The following is a 17,569-nucleotide window of genomic DNA, read 5'->3' as shown; positions in this document are numbered from 1 at the left end:
ATTAGAGACTTTTGAGTTAAGTAGAGGTTTTTACTTTCAAGTGTCATAGAGCCAGACCTGTAACTCAAGCTAACAGCAGAATATACAGAGGATATTCAAGACAGAGAAACTCAAGCACCTGAACATCATCAGCCAGCACTGTACAGCCAGAGAATTCTGATGAAGTTTAACCTTGCACAAATGCTAACACCACACTGAAAAAATGCATTTTAGTGAACAAGAATACATAGGTCCAGATTACAGACTCAGGTCAGCTTTCTGCTTCTGAGGACAGCCTTTCTTTGAATACTAACCAGAAAACAGGGAGCATTAATCTGTCAACTTGAATATATACTTAGCACAGATTTGAGACGTGTCCATTTAATGTCTGGATAAGCTCTCAATCTAGAAAGAAACTAACAGAAACCAATGAAACACTGATGACCTACAACTCACTGAAATAATTTAACACCTTTACAAGAAGAACAGTTATGGCTGTGAGCTGCACGTTCCACCTGAAGCTCAAATGTTGCTGCCAGCACTCCTGGTACCCTTCTCCCTCCTTCCTGCACTACCCGTTGATGCGGTAATTCACGTGGATTTCAGGTTTGATGTCACACACCAGAGACAACAGCTGGGAGAGGACCAGCTCACGGTTCTTCTGGAAGTTCTGCTGGATTACACTCATCTTTTCCTGGGTCTCCTTCTCGACTTCGGTCGTACAGCTGCCATGAGATCCAAGTGCCTACAAACAGCAAAGGGAAGAGAAAGCTTACGTGCAAAGAAAACACTGACTGGTTCAATATTTTGGTGCTCTCGACTGCCTTGTTGCATCTCAGCTATGTCTGCTGAGGAAATAACTGTGCTGGAAGAAGTAGGAGCATGCCTGGATTGTCCTCTCAGATTTCCCACATAACATGTCCTAGTTTATCATAACAGCCTACATCTTTCATCTTCTCTTACTCAGTAATTATCATGTTTGGAACATGAGCTTCTGAGGAATGCCTGAAGTTTTAGGAGGAAGTTTTTCACTCAGATGGTGGTGAGGCACTGGAACAGGTTGCCCAAGGAGGCTGTGGATGCCCCATCCCTGCAGGCATTCAAGGCCAGGCTGGATGTGGCTCTGGGCAGCCTGGGGTGCTGGTTGGTGACCTGCACACAGCAGGGGGTTGGAGCTGGATGAGCATTGTGGTCCTTTGCAACCCAGGCCATTCTACTACTCTAAGTCAATACCCTGCTGTACTGGTGATTGAAACTGGGAAGCCCTGTGCACTACTATCATAGATAGCACAAATAAAGTAGCACTTGTGATTTAGTTTAAGCTCAGACTTCAGACCACCCTGGTTACTTCTGTATTTTGAGAATCTTTCAAGAAACCTGGCTCCTAAATCTAATTGTGGTCCAGGTCATGTGCATCCCAAGGAGTCTCTTGTAGCTTACAGTGTCTCCCTTGACCAGTAAGCAAGGGCAAGAGAAGTCCTGTTGTAAGTGGGTGTATGGGAACTGCTGAATCACAGCCTGAGCCTCTGATTGATCACCTGAGGCGAGCACCAAGTCAGCCCTGGGAGAGCAGGTGAAGGCAACTCACCTGTGCTGCTGGAAGGGGTGGAGCCTGGCTGCACCTCTCCTAGACCCATTTAAGAGCTGACTGCCAGTGGGGAAGGATCTCTGCTGGAGATCCCTCCTTTGGAGTTTTACAGCGAGCCCAGGACACGGGTAAGCATTCTGTCTATTTTTTTTTTGGTATAATAACTGCTTAGCCAAACTCTGGTACATTTGATAATTGTAACATCTGTACATTCATTGATTACACAGTGGGGAAAACGTGGGCACAGAAAAGCTGAGCCAAGTAATACCCTGCGACTGAATTCAAAAACTTCTCTGGAGAAGAACAAGTAGAACAGAACCAGCTGTCAAGCAGCAAATTCCACTTTTTAGTTTGGAATTGCTCACTATCACACGCAGAGTGAAGCAAGCTAACAAATGACTTTAAAAATACTAATCTACACTGATTAGCAGGAGAAGTAATTACACAGGAGAACAGAGGACGTGGTGTGCTAACTAGAAGAAGGACAGAGGGCAGAGTTGCTAGATCAATTTCTGAAGATTTCAGAAGAAATGGCAGCAAGTGTACACAGCAAGTGGAAACATTCTACCTGCACTACAGCCCTCACCACGAAAGAGGCCCTTGGTTCTGCACCTTTGAGGGCTCTTCTTACTCAGAATGAAAGGAGAACGGGAAACAGTAAGCAAAACTGCTGAGCGGAGCACAAGCCTTACAACTTCAGAAAGAGCTGTGTCTCCAAAGTAAGTTCCTACCAAGTTAGCATGATGGGAATCTGCTTGTCAGACGAGGAATCTGCTCAGTGTTTTCTGACATTGCTACACAGAGCAGGTCTGAGGAGAGGGAGACCCATCAGGGCACCAGGCAGTATACGAGTTTATTAAGTTAATTCATTGCCAGTTGATATTCCCAGCTCTTGGGATGCAGCACACCGTGCTCTGATTCATTTCCACCGATCTCTCCAACATGTGACCATGTATCAGAAGAAGGGAAGCAGACCTCTGGCAACACGTTCCACACTGAGGGCAGCTCTCAGAGCGAGGGGGCAGGGCAGTAACAGAGAGTGATGTAGTGAACTAACCGCTGCTTCCTTGGCTTTGAATTCCTTCTCCCTCTGCAGGCGGTACTGCTCAATCTCTGCCTGGGCTTCTTCTTTTGCCTGCTTCAGCCTCCGATTCTTTCCTGTTTCCAAAGAACACGTGTATACAATAAAGAAAGCGCTGCCAGCCTGCTTCTCCACGCTGCTCCAGCTACCTGATGCACAGCTACAACCCACCAACCCCACTCAGCAGTGAGCTTCCTCCAGCCACAACTGGAGGCTCATCCAGTAGGCATGTGAGACCACGTACGGATCTGGCTTCGCTCACGCGACCACGCAGCACCTCAGGGTGACCCCAAGCAGCAGAAAGAACGTGAAATCCCAGCTTTCTTTCGCTCCAGCTGTGCAACGGTGAGAAGCGACCGGCTGCCGTGCGAACTTCCCTTCCGAACGTCCCACCGCACCCTGCCAGCGCCACCGACAGGGCCAGCCACAGCGACCGGCTCCTGCACGCTGAGGCCCAGCCCAACGCGGAGCCCTTGGCAGGCCCTGACGCGGCCCGAGCCGGCCTTCCCGGAGCCCCACAAGCCGTACTCACGCTTGCGGGCCTCGGCCACCTTCTCGGCAGCGCGCTTCTCGGCCTGCAGCAGCTGCTGGATGCCCTGCGACTGGCTCGCCATGGCGACCCTCCGCTCCCAGCCGGCGTCTGACGTCACCGTGTCACCGCGTCACGTGACCAAGCCGCCAGACCACGCCTACACCACGTTACGTCCGTTAGACCACGCCCCTTCCGTTTCAAAGCCACGCCCCCTCCCCGCGGCTTTGCGCGTCTGCTTTTGTGCCCCGTTCGCTCTGTGGGACGGACGGAAGATGCGAGGCTACGAACGGATTCCTTTATTTATGTTTTAATGGCGTGGCTTTTAAGCAGTGCGGCAACTCAGCACGCTGCAGTGCTTAAGGTGTGGTTAAAATATCCGTAAAATCTTAGAATGGCCTGGGTTAAAAAGGACCGCAATGATCATCGAGTTTCAACCCCCCTGCTGTGCAGAGTCGCCAACCAAAAAGCACAGCTTAATGCTTAACTTTATAACGAGAGCCCAGCACTGCTGCCCAGAGCTGTGGGTGCCCATCCTTCAAGGTGCCCAAGGCCATGGATGGGCCCTCAGCCTGAGCTGAGGGGGGGCAGCCAGCCCATGGCAGGGGTAGGGCTGGGGGGTTTATGGCTCCTTCCAGCCCAGCCATGCTGTGATGCTGATACAGGGTGCTCTATGCATCCCATTAACCCGCGGGAAGCTCTGGTTCCCTCTGGGCTGAAGCATTTCCTGATCAAAGTAACTGTTCCCCCCCCACTGTGGGGATGGCTATGGCTATGGATGTGGCTATGGCAACCCATAGCCATCCCTAACTTCTCAAGGACACCTGGCAACCCCAGCCTGCCATGAAGGTGCTGGCTTCACCCCATCCCAGCCCTCAGCCATCACATCCCAGTGGCAATATAAAGCCCTGAATGCGATTCCTTGACACTTTTTGGAGCATAAATCACCATTACTGCCAGGGTGGAAGTGGCAGCGCCGAGGCAGTGACTCACATCCCCGCAGGGAGGGATTGGTGGTGGCTGATCCACTGCTCCTGTTCCCCGTGATGGAAGGGACGTGAGACAATGAATCAAATGTGTATTTATAGAGTGGGATGAGAGCGTGACAGGGTGACCTTCAGCAGGGCCTGGAGATTAACAAAGTGGGGCTGTCAGCTCGGCCTAACGCTCAGCTCTGACCATCAATCTGAGTTTATGTTAAGCCTGGGGATGGGCAATGTGTGGAGCAGGACCGGGTTTCTGCAAGGCAGATTGCACCATAGCAGAATGCTTGGATGCCCTGCAGCTCATTGGTTGCAGAAATCAAACCACCAGGATGTAATTTTCCTCCTGGATGATTGGGATTTTCAGACTCGCTGCTCCCAAGATAAGCACACGCTTTTCTGCCACCAGAAATACATCCTGGCCGTAATTGCACGAAGTTTTCAGGGAGAAATCCCTCCACCAGTACAGCTCCGGGTGGGCAGAAACCGCGTGATGAGTTTTTGACAGTTCCACTTTGATGCTTAATGAATGAGGCCACAATAGTTTGCATTTAAAACGACGTTTCCTTTGGTTGCGCTGCTTTTTGTTCCAAATCCAACTGAAGCCTCGTGGTGTGGGTCACATGAAACGCTTGTGAATGTCAGAGTGTGCTGATCCACTTCTCACTTCACACTGCAAACAACAATTTCTGACAGCGAAGGATGGGTTCCCAGCTCTCAGACCTGCATGGGCATTCAGAAAAGAAACGCTTCTATGACTCCAGCTACAGGCAATGGCTTTATAATTAAGCAGCACCACGAGTGCTTCTGAACTTGTCTTTTCTTCCCTGAAGATTAATTGTAACAAGCTTGTCACTCGCTATTACGGCATAAGGGCTGCTGCTGCAGCTGGCATCACATCCCTCTATTTGCCTGGTGCTGGTTTCTTACACCACAAACTCAGCTCATCCTCTCTTTCTTGTACCACACGACCAGTGGAGGTCTGGTGAAGCAGCACAGGGGAAGTTTAGCAGCAGCAGAGATGCAGTGGGTTGGTGGGGATGGTTGGGAAGGAGGGAGTGCTGTTGTGCATGGTGTGGACTGGGCAAAAGCATTTCATCTCTCTTTGGTACCTCCACAGATCACTTCAATGAAATTAAATATATTTTTTGCTTAATCCTTTTGTTTTTCTTTTCTTCCCCCCAAAGATTTGTTTTCCTGCCACCCTGGGAGGCTGATTTGCATCTCGGAGCGCAGTCTGCTGCTTTTCTGCTTTGTTCTGTGCTGGATTCTATCTCCAGGCGTGTGCTAAAGTGGATTCTGAATCAATAACTCAGAAGATGCTTCTGGAATTGGGAAGGAGAGAAAAGCTGATCTCCCTCGTCTTTGTTTTCCTTTTTCTTTCTAAACAAAAATCATACACAACATCTTCTGATCCTGCAGCCGTGCAGCATTCCAAGATGTTTCATGAGGAATGAGATTTTAAACTGTGTTCTGCTTCTTTCCAGGTCAGGTAATTACATTTCTCCTCTTCAAACCCCCCTGCACTTTCAGATGGATGTGCTGTTACTCTCCATTCCCCAACTTTCTTGGTTTTGCTCTGCAATTGCCTGTTCTTTTAAAATGGTTTTGTCTTCGTCACCTGGGAACTGAACTGGTTTTCCTCTCCTGAGCTTTAATTCATTAACGCAAACCACTGAGGCACTGAGACGTTGCAACTGTTCGTCGTTGATAAATGATTGTTGTTGAGAGTTTAGAAACTACCCATGAATAATTAACTGTGATTCATAGTTTGAGGGCAATATTTCAAGTTTATGAGCTGAGTACTACAAATCCAAGCACAACAGAGCGATGGAATTTACAGAGAAAAATCGACCAAAGTGTACAAATCAGTGCTGCCCCCCTGGACCTGACTTACACCAAATGCTTGCTCCCAATGTCCCAAAGTAAGAATGAATATTTCATTTTGGTTTTTATTTTCTTTGTGATTGAGAGCAATCCAAAGCCTACAATGGCACAGTTGCAGGGATAGACTCATAGGTTCATAGAACCATAGAGTCATAGAATGGCCTGGGTTGAAAAGGATCGTAATGATCATGCAATTTCAACCCCCCCTGCTGTATGCAGGATCTCTAACCAGCAGACCAGGCTGCCCAGAGCCACATCCAGCCTGGCCTTGAATGCCTGCAGGGATGGGGCATCCATAACCTGCTTGGGCACAGAATCACTGAGGTTGGGAAAGACTGCTACAGTCATCCAGTTCAACCACCATCCCATCCCATGCCTGCTGGCCATGTTCCTGCTCACTCATGTCAGGAGAACAGCCTTAGAACATAAGAGTATAAGAGCAGAGGAAGCTGGGGACTCTGATTCTGTATTTGTTTGTTGTGATGGGATGTCAGCAGAACATATTAATTTCCTTGTGTGCAAGAAATCTCAATTTATATTTCCTTGACTTCTCCCAGTGTCCATTCGACATCAGGGCTTGAGTGTCCTCTGCAAGGATGTGACTGGGAGGCTCAATGCCTGGGAAGCAGCCAATGCTCCTGCTGGAGATGCCACACCTGGTGCTTGCAAATCCATTGTTGTCCTGGCACCATGTGCTCTTGTCACAGCAGCCATGGCCACACAGGCTGCCTGGCCCAGGAGCTGAGACACAATGACAGCAAAACGATGTTATACGTAAATAACGTGCAATGCCAAAGCTTTGACTGCTGAAGGCAACTATCACTTCTTATCAGCTTCTGTGAGAACACAAGGTGTTATCAGCTGGGAGGAACCCCCTGCTCAGCGTTTTCCCTTCTGTAAAACCTCTCCCCTTCTTTGCAGTCTGACTTCCTCTGCTCCAAACCACTGAGTGATGTCAGTGTGAAGCCACTGCTTTCAGGCGCTGCGTTCCAGTGATGGATGAAATAAACTCAGTGTGTATCTATTGCTCTGTGCTTTGAGAGGCGTTTGAATAAGTGACAGACTGCAGTGTAAGTCTCATTCATTACCAGCTTTGCTCAGAAACATCAAGTGTCTGAGGACTCTCTTTCATTTGGATGCTCATTAGAGGCTCTGGAGGATTGGAAGAGATATGCTGTAAAGCCAACACAAACCCATGCAGCGTGCTGATGCCAGCACTGAGCTGAGAGTTGTGGGTGCTGGGGGATGCTTCTCCAATGAAGGACACCAGGCAGCTCCTGCAGCTCCACCAAACAGCCTGCTGCTCTCACTTGGCAAAGCCCCACACCTCTTTTTGCCTGCCAGTTTCTGCAGAATCAAATCCACTCAGCTTACCTGAGTTACCCCCTTGCTCTCTCGTTGCTCTTCCCTCCCCAGCTCTGCTCCACTCGATTTAATTGCCATTTGCCAGACAGCTCTCAGCTGCAAGGCAGAAAGAAAGGTCCATATATTTGCTCCCCACCTCCTCCATCAGATTCTCCCAGTGTCAAGCTTGCTGCTGCCAGGAGGGCTCTTCAGCATCTGGCCAACATGGAGCGAGCCCAGGGCCATTTGGTTTGCTGCAATCATCTGCTTAATTGGGTAATGGGCAGGGCATGAAGGCTGAGCTGCATGACATTGGAGTTCAGGAGGTTTTAGGACATTAACAGCGTGATTAACCTGCAACAACCACAATAACAACTTGATTATCCAGAATAATAAATCATCTCACATAGGTGGCCTGGGGTTTGCCTTGTTTGGGTGTTGTTTTGTGTTTGTTTTCTTTTTCATCTTGGAAAGCCATGAGTATGTCTAAGAGATTATAACAACTTCATAGAGTGATACCCAGGATAAGACCAAAAGCACTTCATTAAACTCTATTTTAGGAACACAGATGATGGACAAGGGGAAGCCTGCTAGCTTTTAGGCTTTTAGGATGAGGACACGAGCCATGCAACAGCTTTCATCCTATTTCCCTGCCCCTCCTCACCACAACATACTGGCCAATTCTTTTTCAGAGGACTTTGAGACAGACGTTTCTGAGTTTGAAGCCATATGGCTCCAGGCATGAAGGGCATGGGCAGGAGCAATGCATAGCCCATGAGGTGAGCTGAGCTGCAGAGCCCCTGCGTCCCAGCTGCCCCATCAGCCCAGCTGCTCCTGCACTCCTCTCCGTGCAAACAAGCAGGGCTACATCAGTTTCAGAGCAGAGCTGATCTTGCTGCCAGGCATCTCCTGTGTAGGGCCTCATCTCTGTACTCCTGTCCATGCCCTTCCATTGGTTTATTCACACCACAGCACAGCAGGTACAGCTCCAGGCCCCCCGGTGCCTCAGGAGAGGTGCAGCTGCTCCTTGGACCGAGGTTAGATGCTGAGCAGAAGCCTGGGTGGGCAGATGGGACAGGAAGCACTAAGCACTGCAATCTAAAGGCCATAGATCCACAGACCTGGGTCCAGTTTCCCAGCTCTTCTCTGGGACCCTTCCCAGCACAGCCTCAGCTCACTGCCAGAAACAATCCGATATCTCTGTGACAAGACACAGTGTCCCAAGAGTGATGTTACGAATCCATCTTGCAGACCATAACATGATATACCAACACAGGGCAGTACCGAGAGCATTCCTGGCCCATCAGCACAGTGAGCAGAACGGCTGTGACTGTGGCGTAGCTCTGTGCTCACCTCCAACCCCACCTGAGCTCCAGCAGTGCACATCATCACAGGCTGTTGATGATTCCACAGCCATCCTAAAGCCCATGGCAGAGCAATGCTCCTGTGCTGGCTTAGGTCTTTAGAAGCACCGCTGGTGGGTTGCCAGCACGTGCGTGCTCTGTCCCCACACCAGGTTTTCTGTTGCATGGATCTTTTCCCTTCCTTTTGCAATCAATATGTCTGGACTTAGAAAGATGATAGTGATGGAGTTCAGCAGCCAGCTCAGATGGCAGTGCTGCAGCACTGCTGTTTGGTTTGTGTCTACCTATCGTTGGAAGAACAGAACACAAAGGTGTGCATGCATGGGGTTTTCAGTGGCTTTGAGGTTTCCCCTTTGAGACAGAAGGACTCAGCAGTATCAGATAACTCCACTGATTGCAAACCACCTTGCAAACAAAGCAGAATTTGCAGCCTTTTACTTCTGTGGCTGGTGACCTTTATAGTCTGGATGTAACACTGGTGGGATGCCAGTGTAATGACATTGGGGTTTCAGCATGGTAAGCTGTGTATTAAAGGATGGATGGCCAAGTTATCCACTGCTGCATTAGTGGGAGCTGATTTATGCAGCAAAGTGGTGCAGCCAAGGGGAGGTGAGGCATGCATGAAAATAGAAACTCTTCCCACCTTCACTGCATGCATGAAGCATTAAACAAGGATTGACCCTCAGAAAGAGGCTTTGGGTGTTGCTGCAGCTTCAACAGACCAATCTATTTGTCTGCAGCTTTGGCACATCAATCCCCCTAAGTTTTCCATGGTTTGATTTTGAACCATGGATAGATAAGGGTCACTGGCACCCAGTGCCAGCAAGAGTGTGTCCTTGGAGGCGAGATGTGCCAGCAGCCCTGCGTTGCCTGATGCTTGGAATTCCCTGCCAGGGTTGAGCCCAGCAGCACCAGTGCCATTCAGCCTCAGCCTCCGTACCTCAGGTCTCAGATCTGCAGGCCCAGCTGATGGATGCAGTACTCCCTTGGAGCAGAGAGCACGAAGCCTGCCTGGCTCCAGCAGCACAGCCCGGCTGTGTTCAACAGAAAAGACAAGAAAGTGAATTTGTGATAAAAGGGAAAAAAAAAAACCCAACCCAAACCACGAGAACTTTGGCTTTGCAATCTCATCCCGCTGCAGGGCAGGGCTCTGCCAGAGCTCAGGCTCAGCTCTGTTTCAGCCGGTCCAGCAAGGAGGATGAGATCAAAGTTCCCACCCAGACAGGGCACCCATGGCTGCAGGAAACATGTCAAGCTTCCGTTACTGATGCTGAATAACAGCTGTGATGGGTAAAGCATCCCCTTCAGTTCTGGTCCGGGTTTATTGGTGTACGATGCCTAAGCCCTGGGATTGTATTGTTTGTCTGCAGTGCTCCAGGAGATCAGCTTCAGAATTACAGATGTGCACATCCCTGCCACATGCAAACTTGGCACTGTGTTCAATAACGGGTGATTTAAAACCTGCATGCCCTTCATTTCACGTGCTGCGATGGGAAGGGGGCTGCTCCCGCTGTGCATGGTTGCTATCTGATTTCCTTCATTCTTAACGAAGAAGTCTGTCATCAACTCCAAACGTTTAATATATACCAAGTGTATCTGTGTACATGCACACATCCATCCCCTTCCTCCTCTCCCTTTAATTTAGGGAGCATCTCATTCAGGGCTGACACGCTGAACAAATTGCATCTGCCTCACTGAAATACCCCACGTATTTCATTACAAAACTCTCTGACTCCCCTCCTTAAGTCTCTTTCCCATGAAAGATGACTGGTATTTAAATGAGCATTTTCTGGAGCGTTCCATTCACTTTAATTAAAAGCTAATATTTATTGAGCCAGGCAGATGTGCTCTACACCAAAAGTCTCCTGTTCTGCATTGCCAGCGTGTTCCACAGCAACCAGCATGTAATCACCACCAAAGTGGAGCAAGTACTATTGATTGTGCCTCTAATAGGGGATGTGATTCTAAGGGACTCTCAGGAGCGGGCTATTGGAGCTCATTTTATTTATTGATTGAGGCAACAGAGGCTATAATCACACGTGGAAACACGCAGCCGTTTGTCATGCAGCGCTCATTAGAAAGGCGCACCTGATGGCACGGAGTGGAACAAAGTGAGGGCATCCCTTTCTCATCATCCCACGGCACACAGAACAGCCCCATTACCTCCCATGGCCACCTCCTCCTGCACGCTGCCAATCACAGCCCCTTGCTGGTGCCTTTGGCCGTTCCTCCTTTCACCTCTCCATGCTTTGCACCTTCTCACCTTGCTGTGAATTTCCATCACGGGTGCTTGAGCGCAGAGCTTTTCTCTTCCCCATTAATTCAAGGAGTATTCAATCAGTCCCGCGTGCTCCTTGTCGCATCATTAGCCGTGTTGACTTTTATGCTATTTCCCACTTAAATCTGGGCTTCGAGTGTTTTCTCTCTCCAGTTTGCTCTGAAGCAGAGCGCGCTGTGGATCGAATAAGAGTGCCACCTCAGGAGGGCACGGGGTGCTCAGCCCTGCTGTGCTGTGGGAGCTGCAGCCTCAGCCCTGAGTGAGGACTGAATGTGCTTGTGCCAAACTTGTCGGGACATGCATTGATTGAAATTAACCCAGAGGAGAGTGCAGGAAGGGCGCATACTGAGCCCAGCAGGCTGTGGGCACCACCAGAATAAAGGAGGAAGGGGAAAAGGATGGTAGTGCTGTGCTCTTGGCATTTCTGTGTCCCCAGTAACGCAGACAGGATTCACAAACTGCAGAGAGAGATCGACCTGAGATGAGTTTGGGCTAAATCCCTGCCGGGGTAACTGTGTGCATTGCTACCTGCCAGCCGTGCAGCTTCTGCTTCTGTGCAGTGATTTGCTCACAGGGCAGCAGTCCTACAGGCACAGCACCTTCTCCAGCTGCTGCCCCAGAATGATAGAAAGCAAGAGGAGCCCAGGTGGTGGAGAGCTGCAGCCCCTTGTGGGCAATGCTTGGTAAGGGGGAGGATGAAATCAGCTCCCCAGGGAGGGCTGGAGCTCTGCTGCTGGGCTGAGGTTGCTCTGTAAGCCTCCTGCTGTGCATGGGGCAGAGTAAGGATCAGGAGCTGCCTCTCTCCCTGCCCATCTCTTGGCAGCTCTCCTCCTCCATCATCCCCAGGAGCTCTGGTGCCAAGTTTTTATGCAAAGCAGGAACGGCTCGTTAGCCGGTGTCCAAAATCCTTCTTTCTCGATGTTAAAATGCAGCAACTGTGTAACTGAACAGAATGTTCTGGTCAGGTTAACACTTCGTACAGATACAAACTGGCTGAGAGCTGCAGAGCACTGAGGAAGGAACTGATTCCATCTGCACGCTGTGTCAGCCCGAAAATTGGGAGAGGAGCCCGGGCATCCTCACCTGAACAGCCCCCAGCAGTGCAAAGTGGGATGGACAAGGACTGGAGCTTTATGTTTTTCACATTTATTTGATTCTGAAGGTCTCCAAAGGTTACAGAAGTGGCACCTCTACAATTGAGTCCTGCACTGGGAGCAAGGATTTCATTGCTTCTCTTTTGCTTATGTGATGTAAAGATTGTTTTCGGCTGTCTGCTGATGGGCTGTGGTGGAAAGCAGAGCACAGGATATATAACTGCAGGATTTATCAGATAGACCAGCACTTAACATATCCCTGCTTGCTGCATCCCATTACATCTCCTCTCCCTGCTCCCTGTCTCATTCAGGGTGCCATTAACACAACAGCATTACTCCAGGCTCTGCTCACAGCACAGGATTAAGTCAAAGCTGAGCACCAGCCTTCGAGATGCAGCAAAATTCATCTCTGCTTTTCGTTAGCGGGGAGCCACAAGCAGGAAGGAGGCAACAAGTAACTCACCGAGGAAAGCTAGAAAATTAAATCTGTTGTACCAAAGAGAGGAAGATTTAGACCAGAAGAGAATGCATTCACTGCACAGGTCCCTGCTGTCATCCCTGATCTCCAGCAAGGGCGAGGTGATGGGGAGGAGCAGCTGCCATACAGCTGTTCAGGTGAGCAGCTGTTCCAAACGCACTGCCAGGTCTGTTGCCCTAATACAGCTCACGTTGAATGAAGGTGTTTTTATTCTGGGCTAAATGAGGCGTTTTCATGTCAGCTGGTAAATGATCTGATGTAATCTAGCTGCTGCCTCCTGCTGAGGCAATGGCTGCGCTTGAGGGGAGATGGAGCATTTCCAGAGAGGCTCCAACTTGGGGATGCAAGAAGCAGCCACCAGTGGTCCCACTGGATGAGCCCAGCTCCAGCATTTGGCTCAGTTGCAATGGGCAACTTACCAGCAGCAAGCCTGGGGCTGAGCCCTCCTTCCTCCCCTCCCCAGATGGCAGCATCTCCTCCTTCTTCAAAGCATCCTGCACTGCTTTGTGGACGCAGGTTTGGGAGCAAAAGACCCCAGAGGCTGTGCATGCTGCTTCATGCTCAGCAGGGAGACTTTATTCTCTGGCTTCTGTATAAAAAATAAAAATAGAAAGCAAAGCCACAGCGTCCTTTGGCATAACAGACCTGGTGGTTTCACTCGGCACCAAAATGCATGTAGGTCAGGTGCTGCTGGGTGTAAGCCCATTCTCTCAGTGCAGATGTGACTCTATCCAGGTTTCGGTTATTCCCTCCTTTCCTTGCTTCTTTGCACATGATGTAAAACCCACGGCTGCTGTAACAGAAGTGATTTGGCTGTTCCCACAGCAGATCCTACAGTAAAACCCTACTGAAGGCTGCAAGGGTGGTCAGCAGTGCTAACAGGAGGGAGCAACAGCGCAAGGGCCCACACCTCCACACCTCAACAGCCCTTCTCCTCTGGTTGGCTCACAAGCAAAGTTGGCTCCTTGTGCATGCACAGGTTTTGTGCTGAGCAGTGTTCAAGTGGGGTATTTAAGCTCAAGCCCTGCCCTGAGCACCCAGCTGCTTGTCCAGTGCTGCAAGTCTCCATCCTTGTGCACAAGTGATAGGAATCAACGCTAGCTTGAAATAAAGATTCATGTTGAAAATGAGTGAAAGGTGAATCATAGAATCATAGAATCACGGAATGGCCTGGGTTGCAAAGGAGCACAGTGCTCATCCAGTTCCAACCCCTGCTGTGTGCAGGTCACCAACCAGCAGCCCAGGCTGCCCAGAGCCACATCCAGCCTGGCCTTGAATGCCTGCAGGGATGGGGCATCCACAGCCTCCTTGGGCAACCTGTGCCAGTGCCTCACCACCCTCTGATGAAAAACTTCCTCCTAATATCCAACCTCAACCTCCCCGTCTCAGTTTAAAACCATTCCCCCTTGTCCTATCAGCATCCACCCTCGTAAACAGAAGGGATGCACCGAAAGTTTACACCAGGGAAACTCCATAGGGGAAAGGGGAGTGGGATCCATGCCTGGCTGCTGTGTGGGAGCAGTGCTGGCAGCGAGGCTGCTGGGCTCCATGTCACAGACATCCTGCCACAGGGAAGAGAACAAATATTTGAAAATGTAATCAGTCAGCGGGGAGCTGTGAGGATTAAACGATGACATAACACGCTTGTCTTGTCTCTGCTGCCTGCGCTAATGAGCATGATTTGAGAGCATTAGAGATGTATCCACGGGCATTACTGCGTGCGAGTCGGGGGATCACAGCCTTAATTAGTCTCATTCCATGGCAGCTGCCACTTGCCTGCCCTGTGCAGGCAGTGCTGTGTGTGCTCTGGGGCTGGGCAGGCGCTGCGCTGCGCCGTGGGGTGCATCTCTACGTGGGATGCTGCTGTGGGAATGAATGTGGCAGAGGTCAGCGTGCAGAGATTTAGGTGAGGAGGTGCAAAGGAGCATCTTGTAGCATGGCCTCAGATGGCACCGCATTCACTTGGTAGAAGGGAATGAAATGACTGGCGTGATGGATGAGATGCCAGTGCCCTGCTGCATTTAATCAGTGGCAGTGGGCATTTATTGCATTATATACTACCAATCAATAGTGATTAGTACCTCATTAACCTTTTCTTTTCTTTGGATTGTCTCCTTGCAGTGCTGGCATCATCCCTCTGCCTCTTACAGCTTTGAGGGCTGCAGGAGATGAGAGCTGCTGCTCCTGGGGAGGATTGTGATCCTGCAGAGCCCTCACAGAGCAGCAGGGAGCAGCTCCCTCCTTCCTCAGCCACCAACCAACACAACCTTAAAGCAAATGCTTTCCCCAAATGGAATTGTTTTCATTTGAATCGCTTTGACTTTGGGTTTTCATCCGTGGGAATGCATTCTGATAGAGCCGAAACAAAACATTTCAGGTAATTGAGTGAAGCTATTGCTTTGTTTGATTTGGGTAACTTCTTACATAGGCAGTATCCAAATGTAATCCTGTGGAAACAGTACGTCTGGAGCAGAAATACTCATCTTCAATCTTCTGCACGATGGAAAACAACAAGGCTCCCACCTGGCTGAACGCTTAGGGCTGGGTTTGCTCACAGCAATGGCACTGAGCAACGTGAGTGCATTGATTTCTAGGCATGCAGCTGCTGAAGGCTGTAGGAAGCATCTGAGCTCCTGCCCTCTCCGTCTGAGCTCCTGTCGGCTGGGATGCATCAAACTGAACTGCATCTGATTCAGGGTGGCACTGCCCTGTTGTGAGCAGAACACCTCTGTGCTCATCACAGCCCTCAGAAAATCCCCTCGATGGGGGTGGGCACGCACCTCTGCTGTGTGTAGCACCCAGCACAGGGGGAACCTGTGCCTGAATGGTGCTGAGTTCAGCTCCTGTGGTGCTGAGGAGCTGCTGCACCAACTAAAACCTCACAGCTTCTGTTGCCCAGAATGAAGCACTCGGTTAATTCTTGTCTGTGCTGAGGAGAGCACTTGCTCGAGCTGTGCAGACCAATGCAGGGACAGGGGATTGGGAGCCCATCTGCTAAACAGGGATTTAGCCAAGCTGAGTGCTGGCCATTCCCTGGTGCTCCCTTGAGGATCTGGGCAGCACAGCAGTTGTCACTCCCTCGCTGCCCCTCCGAGCTCCATCCAACTCTGCAGCAGGGAATTCCCAACCAGAATGAAGTTTCCCCCTCTTCTTGCTGTGCCACCTTTTAATTAGGAGCACAACTGCAGTGAGAGCACACAGCTCACTGCTCAGAGTGCTGGAGAGCAGTTACAGTGGATTAAAGTGGAAAGGTTAGGCAATTCATTCCTGCTTTGGATTATTTGGTTCTTGAAAAAGGAAATAACACCTTTTCAGCTCTCGTTTGCTCCATGGCGCCCTGCTGTACGATGCAAAGTGTGCAGGATCCAGTGGCGTTAACTCAGGTCCTGCTGAGCCAGGGCTGAGCATGGATTCATCCTGCCTTTGTCACCCAAAGCACGGCTTCCATGAGCCATGCTGCCAGTGGTTGTGAGCCCTGCTCAGTGCTGGGAGCTCTGGGAGGCATCATCCAGCACCAAAGGGCCGTGCCCAAGGGCTGGATGAGCCTTTTCCCCTTTGCTCCAAGCCTGTGCACTGTTCTCAACTGTGTGGCTTAAGTGCTTAAAGCAGTGGGAAGGATAAAGCCCCCTGGAAATTAATCTGCCTTGCTTCAAGGTTCCATGGGAAGATCTCCATCTCTTCCTTCTCCAGGGAGAAGCAGCGGGTGTCCCTGGCTGGGCAGTATCAGGTGAAGGCCCAACTTGCACAGTGTCTGAAGAACATCTTGGGATCAATGTGGGAGTGTTCTGTGAGTACCTGTCAGCAGAACTCAAGCAGTATTACATTCAGCCCTGCTCCAGAGCGCTGCCCTGAGGGATGTCCAGAGCAACAGCAGTGGAATGGGCAAACAGCCTCCAGCAGAACCCTCACAGCTGCAAGAAAATGGCATTCTTCCCAAGTGCAGCTCCTTACGTTGACTTTGCATCCATCTCTGTTGGGTAGCACTGGGTTCAAGCCTTCGGCTTTGTGATAGAATCCAGAGTAACAGAATGTCAGAGAGCAAATCCCAGCGCTGGGGAGCTTTGGGTCATTGTAGGAATGGTTCTGCAGTGCCAAGGAAGGCCTGGGCTGATGTGCTGGGTGTCTTGTAGGACAAAGCAAGGCTGGAGGCGCTCAGGCCCTGTGCTTGTGGGAATCATAGCACTTACACAGACGAGCCCTCAGGGGGTTTGCTAAGCATTAAAATCACAATTCGAAGACATGCAATACCTTGTTTGCCCTTCTCCTCTTGTTTGGCTGATGTGGGAGTGTTTTTGTTTTTACTCTCTTTCCTGTCATATATTGTCCTTTTTTTTTCTTTTTTTTTTCTTTTTTTCCCCAGCGATGTTGACTGTTCCATCTGCTTATTTATCACCCACAGTTAGAACCTGAATTTCAATTACCAATCTGCTGTCGGGTTCTCTTTTAAGCAAAGCACTGAAAGCCCCAACAAAGCCTTAACACAGCAAACTGCTTGTAATGCAGCTGTTAGAGCTTCTCCATCATATCCACGAGCAAAATGAATACTTCTGCTACCAAGATGCATCTGATAAATTAGGTTTAATCCTCCTTGACGGCAGCAGGTAGAGAGCACTTCAGCAAAGATAGAATGATTTTGAATGACTGAGATGGAAAACACGCTTTGCTCTGGAGATGCAAAAGACACTGAGAACTCGTATAGTGAGAAATAATTTATCTAGAAAGTGGGAAAAACAGTGTCTGGGGCAGTGAGGTTGGGTTGGATGCCAAGCTTGCCGTTCTGGGTTGTTCCAGGGCCAGCAATAGAGGATGTCCATCTCCATTCCACAGACCTTTGTCCAAATCCCACTGATACGGGATTAAAATGAAGCTCCTGCCAAAGTTCTCCACTGAATCACGGCTGAAGGGATGAATTCCAGCGTTACCCACATCTGGGTAACATCCTCCTGCCCAGAGCAATGGAAAAA

General features: G+C 49.9%; 1 protein-coding gene across 1 annotated transcript; it reads right to left on the bottom strand.

Moving 5' to 3' along the window:
* Window positions 1-9: 9 nt before the first annotated feature.
* On the bottom strand, window positions 10-3,323 carry ATP6V1G1 (ATPase H+ transporting V1 subunit G1). Its single transcript, XM_052669727.1, has 3 exons — window positions 3,181-3,323; window positions 2,625-2,725; window positions 10-724 (listed from the first exon to the last, which is right to left on the bottom strand). Exons 1-3 carry the CDS (start codon window positions 3,260-3,262, stop codon window positions 551-553), a joined length of 357 nt encoding a protein of 118 aa, XP_052525687.1. The 5' UTR covers window positions 3,263-3,323; the 3' UTR covers window positions 10-550.
* Between the last annotated feature and the right edge of the window lie 14,246 nt (window positions 3,324-17,569).

Source organism: Tympanuchus pallidicinctus, unplaced genomic scaffold, assembly GCF_026119805.1.
Source record: "Tympanuchus pallidicinctus isolate F22 unplaced genomic scaffold, pur_lepc_1.0 scaffold8, whole genome shotgun sequence".
Lineage (NCBI taxonomy): Eukaryota > Metazoa > Chordata > Aves > Galliformes > Phasianidae > Tympanuchus > Tympanuchus pallidicinctus.
The sequence above is the reverse complement of the archived record's forward strand: the minus strand, read 5'-3'. Positions and strand labels throughout refer to the sequence as shown.